This window comes from Fundulus heteroclitus, chromosome 6 (genome assembly GCF_011125445.2).
Source record: "Fundulus heteroclitus isolate FHET01 chromosome 6, MU-UCD_Fhet_4.1, whole genome shotgun sequence".
NCBI classification, from domain to species: Eukaryota; Metazoa; Chordata; class Actinopteri; order Cyprinodontiformes; family Fundulidae; genus Fundulus; species Fundulus heteroclitus.
This window is the reverse complement of record NC_046366.1, coordinates 31,632,796-31,646,435: the sequence shown is the minus strand read 5'-3', so window position 1 is coordinate 31,646,435 and position 13,640 is coordinate 31,632,796. Positions and strand designations below refer to the sequence as shown.

Sequence of the window (13,640 nt, the reverse complement as noted above, 5' to 3'; positions counted from 1 at the left end):
TAAAAGTTTGCATTTAGACGCATCTGCAGTGACCCAAACATCTCTAAACCTGCAAGCCTGGCTCCTACTAAGGATTTCAAAGTACAACGTGCTTTTGTTTAGGCGCTGCTGCGCTTTAATATTTAACCGTTGCTGTACACGTACAGTCAAACGCCTGACTAATGAAGGAATGGGGATTTAAAAATAGGCTCCCTGAGACACTTTTGTTCGTTCTTTCAGCGAGAGACAATGAGGTTCCTACTGATTACATATTTGCTCTTTTCAAGCCGTCAAAGACTACAAGTGATAATTGGCTACGTTCCAGCTTGCTGTCTCACTTCCCAATCTGACACCAAACGGATTGTTTTGTAGACATCCTAACAAAAAAAAAAACCTAAAAGCTTAATTGCCCTGCAGCACTTTGAAGTGGTAACTCCATCTCCACATTTGTCCCTCGGGCTGCTGTCAGTCTCTGTAAGCCACTGTTCTCCCCTCCCTTTGGCGCGCATCAAACCCGACATTAAAATCCCAGCGTTCGCTTATTGATTTCATCAAGTCTTACACTTTTGGTTGTTGTTGTTTTTTTGTTGTCTATTAAGGGTTTTTCTTCCCCCCCTTCCTTCCCTCCATAGATACACATTCTGGAGAGTGGTGAAGTTCGTGTTTTCAGCCGCAACCAGGAAGACAACACCAGCAAATACCCCGATATCATCTCACGCGTCCCTAAGGTAAAACACTCGAGTGCAGCTCCCCCCTCGGGGTCGGGGAGAGAGAACAAGAGGCGGCGCCTGCGCCACGGTTGTCGATTGAGGGCTTTTACAGCTACGCTGTTATCAGAGTTCACTCTGACTTTTATTTTTTATTTTATTTTTTTTGTCAACCTCTCATCTCTCACTCCGCCGTGCCCACCTGTCACACTTTGAAACCTCTCGTCTATGATCAGCCAGGCCTTTACCTCCCCGCAGTTATTAAACGCCGCTGCCAGCCATAAAAAAACGCTTTAATGCGCAGAAAAGAGGGGATTTTTCAAACCGGCTCGTGAAGCGACCGCGGCGGTTGTTTAACTTTAGATTGCAGCTGCGGGTAGGCTCGCCAAATTGTCGAGGATCTACTTGTGTTGAGAAAGAGATCAAAACCACCTGAGGCTTTGGCTGTTTGCCTGGGGTTATGTGAGCGCTCTCGCTGCCTCGGTGCCTGCTGAGTTGTTGTTCTGTTTGTTTTTTTTTTGTTGTTTCTTTTTGCAACAGCAAGGGACTGTAGTGAAGCAGCACATAAATCTAAATGAGTCTGGGCGATCCTTTCATTCGGCGGTTTCCAATAGCGTGTAAACGAGCATTAGTTGCATCAAAATGATCTCCTATCCGATTTGTACTAATAAGAGCAGGTTGTTCCTTCAGGGTTTCTGTGATTTGTCTATTTTAACGGGATTTTGTTACAGCAAACTTTGTTACATTGTGAGCAGGAAACCAACCTGACAAACCGCGGTTTGGTCTAAAGTGTCGCTGCAGCCGTCCAGCATGTCGTTCTCTTAAGAGTCAATCAGAAGTGAGTTGATGCCGCTGCCTGTGCAGTCTGCAACAGCGTAAACTTTTGTTTTATTTTTATTTATTTGTTAAGGTCTTGATTAGATGAAAAAAGAAAAGTATGGAAAAGTATAACTTTTTTTTGTTGTTGTTGTTATATGGGCATTATCCCCTGCCCAGATAGATGTCTGCCCACTCATCGACTCTACAGGCCAGATGTTCCTTAATGGATCCAGGAGAGAAAAGAGTTGACACAAAACAAAAAATGAAAATTAACATCATTGAATCCTGATTTCCAGAGAAATCCAACCATTTTTAGTGTATTTTTTTTTTTTTAGGATTGTTTTTTAAACCAATAAAAGAAACACAAAAATGACAAATTATGTAGCCTGAATAAAATACAACTACCTGAGAACGTACCTAAATACAATACCCTTCACTTCAGCGCTACGCAGATTACAGGACACTTGAATGTATTGACACAAGTTTAAGCCAGTAGGCACATTTTTGTTTGTTGTTTGTTATACTTTTATCAATTATAACAAACGAAAGCCATCTGACCACCAAGAGCTGTTCCTTCTCCAGCAGGCTGCCACCTGATCGTTACAAAAAAAGTTAAAAAAACAAAACAGGACTTTTTTTCCGAAGTTTGAAGACGTTTCGCTTCCCATCCAGAAAGCTTTCTCAGTTGAATTGACAAAGCTTTCTGGATGGAAACGTCTTCAAACTTCAGAAAAAAGTCCAGTTGTTTTGTTAAACTTTTTTTTTTTTTTTTTTTTGGAACGATATGGCGCAAACAAACTCCACAGAGAGGGTGGAGAGTTTGTTTGGCGGATTCGGGGTTTAACTTTATTTTAAATTCTTCGATTCTCTCTGTCGTTTTCTGCATCGCTGAAATCTTTACCAATACCTTTTTATAGATTAAATCGTCAGTCCTACAATGTGGGAAAACGGTTCACTTACCCCTGAGACGCTAGCTTCACACTCTGGTTGTAGGTGTAGTCGGCTAAATGGATGCTGATCCACGCCTGAGCAACGAGGTGCGGTGCTCAAGGGCGGATAGTTTAAAGCCTACATTGTTGTTTTTCAGGGTTCCCGCGGATCCTTAAAAAGTCTTAAAAGGCATTGAATTCTGTAATATAAAACTAAGGCCTTAATTGGCATTAAAATGTCTTAAATCAGTCTTTCTTAGGTCTTAAAATTTTTACCAGGTCATAAATAGGATTTTATTTTTGTAATCCTTACCAAACAGTAAAATAATTGACACAATTATATATTTTTTTTATTTAATGAACGCCTCAATGTAACCATCATTGGTTCCGTCCCGATAGGGGAACCAATAAAAACTGTTGCGGCCGGACCATAGCTGCGAAAAAGAGTTGGCACTGGTTATGTTGTGGTTTTTAAAACTGATTTATAGTTTATTTTAGTAGAGAACAAAACAAAGTTTGTGAATTCAGTTCAGTAGTTGTTAAAAATATATCTGTAATTTGTGTGTTTTTTTTTTTTTTTTAGCTTTCTTCCTATATGGAATGTTTTTCTAAATTTTAAACATGACTACTGGGCCAGAAAGTAATGGTTTATGTTAAAATAAACATTTGGGTGAAGTTGTCGCAACCAGGTTTTTCTTGTTTTATCGTGAAGTTGGTCTTAACTTTTTATTTCAAGTGGCATTAAAAAGTCTTAAAAGTCTTGAATTTAACTTGCCTTATACTGTAGGAACCCCTGTTTTTGTCGCTGGAAGTGTCTTGGCAGCTTTAGCTCAGTAAGAGCAACGTGTGGCGCTGCTTTAGTTTGCACACTATTACTGTGGCTGCTTTGTGTGTTTAGAAATTTGTCTTCTAAATAAACACCTAGTGAGAGTAGCTCAGATGCTGCACCCTTTTTCCTCGTCCTAATAGAGATGTAGGTGTGGGCACGGTGTCTTGCGCTCATAGTAATCACCAATATCAACAATCACCAGTTCCCAATAATGGGCCAAAGCGATGCTGCGAGAAAAGGTTGAACCATTCACTTTAGTCTGTTCTCGCTTTCTCACCGTTAAAAGCAAACATGGGAACTTCTGTCCTTAGGAGTGTCCAGAGATTCGTCCTGAAAGTGCAAGATCGTTTTTTTGAAATGTTGTTTTGCTCCTAATCAAACAGCTGTTTTGCTGCACCCAGATAGACAGAAAAGTCACGGGCGAAGACCTTATTTAAGTTGTTTGTGCACAAAAACGGAGCCGGCTGGTAAAAAAAAAAAAAAAAAAAGACGGTTTGGTCTCTAAATCAAACCAGAAAGGTCCAAATAACCCAGACCTTCAGTCTTTTTTAATAAGACGTAGCAGCTCTGCTGCTTGTTGCGTCTCCCAACCAAATCTTAGCCGTGGAGTTCATTTTTTACACCGTTGCTCCTTTCTCCTACATACAAGGTTTGTTTGTATATTTCCCGACAGCACTAATGGGAGCTCTGGGAAGTCATTTGTGCTGCAAACTGTTCTTTTTACCGTCTGGCATTAAACACTTTCTGCTGGGTGGGCACTCCGCTGTACCAGGTGGTTTAAGCTGCTGATGATCAGATGAATCCCCGGCTCAAAGCTGTCTGAAACAGTTCGCTCTCTCTCTCTCCTCGTTTTCCTGCATCTCTCTGCTCTTTGTGACTCATCAGGAGCGAGAAATGGTCAGATAAAAAACGCACACAGACACCGTGAGAAGGTCTGCCCTGTTAGAATATCGTTGCAAGCTCCTGACCTACTTAAGTTCAAATTAAATACAGTCATCGTTAAATCTCATTTTTTTACCCTTGCAGGTTTTTTTCCTTTTTTTCTTTTTTGTTTTGATCTGAGAGAACAGCAGCTGTGAATAAAAGGTCTATAGTCATAAAATGTAACTGTAGATTCATGTTTTTTTTGTTTCTTTTTAAGCCAGAGGTTATGCAGCATCCTCTAATTGCCTGAAATAAAAAAAATAAGGTATTTGATTTAGTCTGTGTGTAGTTCCAGGATAAAGTGTGATGGTAGAAGACTGTATCCTCAGCCTGCAGTCCAGAAAACTGTTGCATTCATGACCCGAATGCTCTGATTACACCAGATACTCATCATTCCTCATAACATCCGCCCTCTAACAAATCCTTCAGAACGACTTTTATCCTTTTTTTTCTCCCCCAATACAACGTGACTTATTTCTTCTCATGCTAACCTTGTTGCTCTCTCGGTCTCCTTGTCTCTTTCTTACATCTTTTCGTCTAATCTTTCGCTCCTTTTGTTCTGTTCTTCTTTTGGATTCTCTAAGTACTCCTGGGTTTTTTCCCCTCTTTGTACTCTTATCCATTCATGTGTCTTTTCTTCTTATCCTCTTTATCTTTTCTTCAGACTTTGATGCCACCTGTCTGTAATTTCCCCCTTTTGCCACCTTTAACTTCTTAAATATTCACCTTTACCCTTTTCGTTTGCCCGACATTTCTTCTGGCTGATGTATCTCCTTATTTTTTTTTTAATTTTTCTTGTTCTGGTCCTTTTGTGTCTGTTTATTTAAAAGTATGCTTCTACCTCATGAGCTTTTTCCAGAAGGTGGTCTTCATGGACCGTTACTAAGTCCCGGTCTGCTTCCACAGCATTTACTGGGGTAAAAAAAATCACAATCTTGGGGGAATTTCACGTCAGAAACCCGCCCTGCTCGGGAAGTAGCACTTTTAATATTACCCTGAACTTTCTGCTTGAATATAATAATATTCTTTACATTATGCATCATTCCAGTCTAACGGTGCATTCACCTGGTTTTTGGGAAACACGTTTGCAGAGATGAGCTGCAGGAAAAACTCAAGTCAGACTGATGATCAGATAATTATTGGTGAAAAAAATGACCTGAGCATAAAAACTTAATAGAAAAAAACAAACAAGACCAACGTGGATGGAGTTAAAGGGGACATTTCAGGCAAAGTTTGCATTTTTAGCACTTAAATATATTTTGTTGTATACATCGACACTCGGGAGTGTAGAAAAGTTGGATCTAGTCTCTCCAGGTGCTGCAGAGATATTGTTATATTCTGTTTGGGTCAAGTCCTTCAATTGTTTTCTCTGTATTCAATTGCATTTATTTATTTATTTTTTACAATTTCATCACAGTTTTTATTCTTCGGTGGTATTTTGTAATCCAGGCTAAAGGATGCTGAAGTCACTCATGGTTAAGTGAACATGTTTGGTCGTTCGGTACAGAAATGGCCGATGTGGGTGGAGTGGAGGGCTCTGCGACATGGAGGGGGGCGGGGCCTGAAGCGCCTCATAGATTTAAAGAGACGGCGCCAAAACGAGTTGCTCTCAGACGCACCTCAGAACAAAGTAGAAAGACGGGCAACAATAACAAGAAACTCAGACAAAGCGCTGCAGTGCCACTTTATTTAGACACGAACTGAATGATTTAAATGTGAAAATAAAGGCATTAAAAAGCCTGATTTATTTATTTTCCCTTTAAGAGCACAAGTACATGCCAAGCGCCAACACGTCTGGCTAATGTTCACATGCACATTACCTGGGTACTGTTAAAATAACCATTGTACAGTTTGACTGGTGGTCAGTTATCTGCATTAATAACAAAGTTCATCATCCGACCCATTTGTCTGTTTGATAATGAAAAAAAATATATATAATTTCTTTCTTATATATTTTCTCTATGATAATCAGCTACTCAGCAGTAACAAAATGCTAGCCTGAGTCGTTCTGTGGTTCCTTTTTTTGTTTTTTAACTTTTGTATTATTAACTAATGTACCTTTCACAGGGAAAACATTTTTTTTGCAAAGAGATCCAGAGTAATTAATTTCTGGGGGGAAAAGGTTCAGAGCGATATCTCTGAAGACTCTTTTACTGTCTGCCTTTTGCTTTCTTCTTTAGAACCATATTTTACATTAATTTGGCCCTTTACTTCTAATGCTGTTGTAACTTAATATCTCTGTTGTTTTTAGGCAAGGCAAGGCAAATTTATTTATATAGCACAATTCAGTACAGAGACAATGCAAAGTGCTTTACATGATTCAAATATAGGAATAAAAGCAAGTAGGGATAGAATGTAGAAACAAAAAAGAACATTTAAAAACAGTAAAACAGTTTAACTTGAACATTCAAAGGCAATTTTAAACAAATGTGTTTTTAATCTCGATTTAAAAGAACTCGGGCTTTTTAGTATTACCTCTGCCTAAACAAAACATCTTTGAGATTTAAACCCTGAAGCATTGAGGCTTTATTTTGGATTGTGTGGAGAAGATGTATCATTTAAATAATGGGTTCATTTGGCCTTGAAATTATTTTCTTGTTTGTGCAGATTAGGGCTCTTAATTTATTGCGTTTCATTTTCTCCCGCTGGGAAAATAACCCGTCAGTTTTTCTGAAAGAAGCCCTCTCCTCAGAAAATTGATCACTGCTCATTAATGTGGCAGATCATCGGTTTAAGAAATTGCCTAAATTAAAACGGCATCTCTTCTTCTGGACGTTGCCTTGTCAGAGGAGGATGTCTGTGTTGGTGAAGACAAAAAAACAAAACAAAAAGAAAAAGAACAATGCTTGTGTGAAACTTCTCGCCGGCATTGCGGAGACGGTCTGATTAGATTCTCCTGCACCTTGCTGCATTATTTTGCATATTAATAAGAGGTAACCAATTTCCCTGTCGCTCCCATGGAGCCTTGAACGCTTTAAATTATGGATTAATATTAATATATAAATATTAATGCTGATCCATTAATTGGTAATTAATGCACAACGTCGCCTAATGACCTTATGGGCTTAACATGAGCGTTCTGTGAGACTGTTTCCAAACAACCAGTTAAAGCCTAATGCGTCTGATGAACCGCCTTGGGTGTCATCTGCTGATTAACTTCCAGTCTCCTGGAGGCCGGACATCTCTTAACAACCAAAGACTCTCCGGTGGAGCCAGACTCATCCCGCCAGATTTGCTTTAACTGCTCAGCTCGGGCCTTTAAAAAATTAGCGCTAATGGTCAGTTTGAGCTGCGCGTCAGTCGGACGGTTTATCCTGGGCTTAAACCTGAGCCGTGATTTCCTGCTCAGGGGAGCAAATGTCAGCCGCAAAGACGTCTTAGTTGATGCGGGCAGGATTATTAGCAAACGGCAACATGATTTAGGTGAAATCTCCGGCTTCAGTTGCAGCTTTTCTCTAATGATGCCGTGTTTTATGGTTATACTGTAAGCACAGAATGGATTTTCATTTTCATCAGTGTCTCAGGATGGCTTCCTAGACTTTTAGAAAACGAGCTGCTCTTTGGATGGGACACGCATGCACTGCGGTTTATTAATATCGTATGTATGTGTGTAACCTTTGATTATCCAGGTAGATCTCATTGAGATTTGAGAGGACTGGTCAAGAATGGCAGCAGCACACGGTTCCGATCCAAAACTACAGACATTAAAGATACAATTTGGGCAGAATTCAATTAGAAAATTAGGCAAAACGTCTAAAAACAGAAACCTTATTTATAAAGTGGGTTTAAAAATCCCTTAAATGCATTAACAGACCAAATCTGCTGCTTGTCGGGACCTTGATGCAATCAACTGGTTTCCTTATATAGGACATTTTTGACCAATCTGTATAATCTGATTGAACTTGACTTTGTAAAGTGCCTTGAGATGACATGTTTCATGATTTGGCGCTATATAAATAAAATTGAATTGAATTGAATTGAAATCCTTCAAACCATCTGTCTTGAAAGGGGTGTGAAGGAAGCCATCTACGTTAAGAGAGAAAAAAACAACCTTAAACAGAGGAGGAGGCCTTAGGTTCCAACTCTCAAAAAGTTATAATACAGCTATAGGATTAATTCCAGCCAATCATCACCTCAATTCCCACCCTCATTCGGGTGATCAAAACATTGTTCCTTTAAGCCAAGACAATAAACGACCCTAACGACTCCTCGTTACAGAGGAGTGGACCAGTTTCGGTTCAATCTGCTGTCTTAATGTCTTTAACGACCGGCCATTACTAAGGGGTGGACCTGTTTCGGCTGAATTTGCATGTTATCTAAGCCATTACAAGGCCTTTGTTAGGCAGTAGTATAAAGCTTGGTACTCATCATTATTCTAGACTTTTTGAATTGAGAAAGAGTCCTGGAGAGGAAGCGAAACGTCTTCAACTACGGAAAACAAGTCCAGTTTCTTTGGGGGTTTTTTGTGTTTTTTTTTTTTACGTTTTTTGGAATGACCATGACCTGGATGACTGAGAATCTTGACCAGCAAAATTAGTTTTTACACTTCAAAATCTGGCCAAGAGGCTGAAATGTGGACATATAAAAATATATTTTTCACAACAGGAGTTACCGGTCTCCTACATCTGCTCTGCTTCCCTTCAGGGTGAATCCCACCGCCTTATCTTAACGTTTTCCTCCTTTTTATTTTGTGACGCTTTCTTCTCCTTTACTGACATAAAATCCAACAATGTGCTGCTTTTTTTCTCTCCCCCTGATAGATTTGCTCAAGGTTTGCCATTACAGGCCACTTAAGTTCCTCTTTCCCTTCGTCTCATCAGCGTATTGGACGAACAGCTAAATCCGAGCGTATACTCTCATGTAGGTAATGGAGTGAGAGAGATCCGGCACGCGCAAAGCAGAGTTTCCTCTTGAGATGCGCTTTTTAAACACAGCGGTCCCTCTCCTGAACTGATGGGGAATGCCTACAGAGAAAACACCATCAGCAGAAATCACATTATGTTTATATTAGATGGGATTTCGGTGCTGTAACTCCCAACGTATCCGCAGTCGCAGCTTTTCCGCCTCACTGGCTAAAATGTCGGGACGGCGACGCGCCGAAGCTCAGATTTTAAGAGCTTCCAAAGCAATACGGTGGTTATTTTTAGCCGTATCAGAGCACAGTCTCGTTATAATACCGCTCTAGCGCAATAATTTCTGAGGTGGCATGAACAGAATTGAATTGCTATGATTCGCATTCAGATTTTCTTGATTTGTTTAATTTTTCTTTGCAAGACGTTCAGTTTTCTGACAGCGGATGTCATGCATATGCTGACTAGTCTCTTTTTTTTATTATAGCTTTGCTTTTCTTCCTTTATTTTTTTTCTAATTTGCTGTTGCGTATGCATCAACTCATCGTTTTGTTTTCTTGCAGGTGAAGAAGGACTCCGTCGTGTCCTGCGTTCTGGACACCGAGGCGGTGGCCTGGGATCGAGAGAAGAAACAGATCCAGCCCTTCCAGGTCCTCACCACTCGCAAGAGAAAGGTAAAAAAAATAAAATAAAATGGAGAGGGACGTAATAAGACGATTAAAACGTGTTTTTTTTGCCGTTAAAAAGGATAGAGTAGGAGGTAATGAGAGAAGGAAGGTGTGAAAAGGTTAGGAGGAGAAAACAAGGCGAAGACAAAGACCTGAAGGTTGAAGAGAGCGAGATAATAGAGTGAAATGATCCGACAGACAGGGTGGGGGGGGGGGGGGGAGAAGAGGGAAAAACTGGTAGGAGACTGATAGGTCAGAGGCAGAAGAGTGAAATGGATCGAGAAGGCAGGTTGAGATTGGAAATGTCAGCAAGGTGTTTATTCAGTCCTGATCAGCGTAACGGCCTCTTTCCATTACACCAATCACATTAGGCGGGAACTGCTCCCTTCACCTTGGCTTCTCCTGAGGAAAATGGCACCGCGCTAAATTTGGGAAGGAGAAAAAAAAAAAAACAGCCAGATATGGGCATCTCCATGATGACAATGGCTGAAACGATTATGTAGATGGTTTTCTCTCTTTTTTTTTGCTTCGTACTTTTTACCATCGCGCCATCACAACCGTCGGTGTAATGATGGTTTGATGCACAAGCTGATTGGACGCTGCCGCCTCTGGCGCTTCACCACCACAAGCTTGTACCGAAATAAAACATTAGAGATGAGGAGACGAGACCCGCGATGCTCTAATTAAACCTCATTAATGAGTGGGGAGAGAAATTAATGAAAGAGAGGAGAGGGGGAGTGAAATCGTGCAGATTCAAATGAAAAAGAACCTTTTTTTTCTGCTTTGGTAAATAAATCTGTTTCTCAAGTGTTTTCAGAGTTAAATGTTCAGAAAAACGCAATCTTATTAGTTGGTTTTTGGCAACCTAAGTTTGAAAATCTAACTCCCAGAGAATAAACTTTGTATTTTTAATGTTGCACAGACTGCTTAAAGTCAAACTAATCAAGCCTCCAGATCTTAATCTAATTCCCTCTTTGTCTTCATGCATTCATTGAACCTTTTGAAGCCGTTTTTTTTTAATTGTAAATTGCACATTATTCCCCATCTTATAACTATCTAATCAAGTGGTGGATTAAAATGCCAAAGGTTTAAAAGGAAAAATATCTTACATTTAATATGTTATGACCCAGAATGAGGTGTGCAGATTACGGCGTACTTGTTGATTGGCTAATTCACAAGTTTCAAATGAGCTGAATGCCACAATCAGAGATGGATGAACAAATATTAGAAGCTGGCGGTTCTGCAGAACTTGGCAGCACTTCGTTGTGGTGCGAGGGGAGGTGGGGGGGGGATTTTACAGCAGCACCGTGATGGAAACGGCTGTTATAATTTAGGGTCTGGTGTAGAAACCGCTGGAGGTGAGCGTGATTGGAGCAAACACGATGAGGTGCAAGAAAGGTGAGAGCGGCAGATGGAGAAGCAGGGGAGACGAGCAAAGTAAGTGGAGGAGTGGAAAATAAGACGGGCTCGCCGAGGAGGTGTGATGCTTTTAAGAGGCTGAGAGAGGAATGTTGGGTGGGTAACTTTTAAAGACGAACAGAGAACAAATCAAAGAGCTCTTTGTAAAAAAAAAAAAAAAAAAAAAAAAAAAAAAGAGATCGGAGTTGGAAATTTGTAGATGCCGTGTTCCCATTTAAATATTTTTGTCAAAATACAAAAAAAAGTGTGCTGTTTCTCTGCAGGATGTAGACGCGTCAGAGATCAAAGTCCAAGTGTGCGTGTACGCCTTTGACCTCCTCTATCTCAACGGAGAGGTAAGGCTAAGCGATACAAATATTACCCAGAGATCTCTCAATTGTTGCTGTTGTCTTTTTTTTTTTTTAAACTGCCATGCGTGTGAGCGCGCGTTGTTTGCAAGCATGCATGCCTGCGTGCTCGTAGCCCCCGCCGAGACGCCGGCGTCCTCCTTGAATACCAATGACGGCGCTTCTGGAGGCTGTAACTGGATAATGATTGTAACGCTCATTGTAATTCCAGCTGTGTCTTGATTGTGTGTCTGTCTGAGACTCTCAGCGTCTGAGAGGGAGTCTGTGGCTTTCGCAGACCATGTGTGTGTTGCAGATGGCGACTATGACTGAGCGAGTGCGCGTTTTGTGTCCTATTTATGCAGAATTGTTAAGTGAATTTCTTGAATCTGTTGAAGACAACGCTAATTAGTGAGTGCTCCCATCATCTACTACAATGTGAGTTCTCCCAAGTGGATGGGAGCCAAATTGCATCATTAAAGGAGCTCCAATAACTCTTAAATCCTTGCCATTTCAAGGCTATTCTCCTCCTAATTTGTGATTTATGTAAATGTTATCTTTTCATATTTCTTTATGCCCAAACTTTGGCTCATTTTGTTGTTTTTGTCCTAATTGTTTCACTTATTACCGACGGTTGATGTCGTTTAGCCTTTAAGATGACCATATATGGACAGTACGACTTGATTGATTCATTACTGTTTGATACGTCATATAAGAATATATTAGATATTGTAATGTATACATTATTATAAATGTTTGTTCAGGTCTGTCCTGGAAAGTATTCAAGTATTTTCAGGTTCTAGAGAAGTAATAGAAAAATATTCTGGAAATGTTGGAGTGTTTTTGCAGATTTTATCAGCAGACACTTTGATCAGGTCCAGTTATTTGTTTGTTTTATTTGTTTTTATTTCTCTTTTTTGCCTTATATGATAAGGCAGAAATAAATGAAACATGTTTTAGAGGCCGTGTTGCTCTAATATACCGGTATTGTGGAACCAAGTTAACCCTGCAGTACAGCAAAGAACGCTGTCCAGACGAAATATTGGCTGTACCATAGCACCGCACAATAAAATACATATATATATATATATATATAGATATATATCTAGATATAGATAGATGATAGAGTATATATAATATATATATATATAGATCTATATAGATATATATATTGATATATATATATATATTATATAGATATATATATATATATATATATATATATATATATTATATATATATATATATATAGAATAGATCGATCGATAGACGTGTGGTGCCATGAGGGGAAAAGGGTCAATAAAAGTTTTCCTTCCTTTTGCATTTTACCAGAAGTGTCAAAAGTATTCACATCTATTACTCAAGTAGAAGTATAGATACTACGGTTTTTAAAGTACTCTGTAGAAGTACAATTAGCAACTCAAACCTTTTACCCGAGTAAAAGTATAAAAAGTACTGGCTTCAAAGCTACTTATTAAAGTAAAAGTAATTTAAGTAAAGTTAAAAAGCTCAGACCTCCTGCACCACAGAGGCCTATAATGCACTTAACCACTTAAGTACACTTAAAAAAGGAAAATAACTAATGATCCTACTAATGATCTTCTATGTTTTGTTTGTTTCTTAAGTTTTTGTTGGGGCATTAGGCAAACAGCTTGGTGCAGTACTGCTTCCAACCACAAAGAAAATCACTCTGTTCGGGTAGCTCTATTTAGCTGAATATTTATTTATTTATTTATTTTTGACAGCCTGCACAAAAACAAGCCGAAATAAAATAGAAGTAATGAGACCATTTAGTATACATAGAGTAGAAAGTACAAAGTAGGTCAAAGAATAATTACTCCAGTAAGGTATAACCAAAATTTCTACTTAAGTAAGGAAACAAAGTATTTGTACTTGACACCTGTGCATGTAGGTTAATATTACAATCATTAAATCCTCCCAACCAATCACAAACAGATCCAGGAACTCTTCGTCACTAAGCTCCGCCCCCTTCAAAGAGCTCAGAGAGCATGCAATCTTTTTTCTTTGTTAAACTTAGTTTTGGTAAAAACTTGGTTGAATAAAGGGTTGGGTTTGAATTCAGTGTTTTTTATCTTAAAATAGGTCATTAGGCAACAGCATAAAATGGTCAGGGCTGCACTTAAAATACACGTTTTGAATTTTTTTAATGATAATCGATATAAATCAATA

The 13,640-nt window shown here is 39.3% G+C and overlaps 1 protein-coding gene across 1 annotated transcript in view; it reads left to right on the top strand.

Annotated features, from left to right (window-relative positions):
* LOC118563491 (DNA ligase 1-like) overlaps positions 1 to 11,459 on the top strand; it is a gene marked incomplete at its 3' end in the record, with an annotated part of 59,696 nt that extends 48,237 nt beyond the window's left edge. Inside the window, 3 exon segments of the mRNA XM_036138616.1 lie at positions 612 to 707; positions 9,601 to 9,711; positions 11,388 to 11,459. Coding sequence (XP_035994509.1) covers positions 612 to 707; positions 9,601 to 9,711; positions 11,388 to 11,459 — 279 coding nt within the window.
* Between the last annotated feature and the right edge of the window lie 2,181 nt (positions 11,460 to 13,640).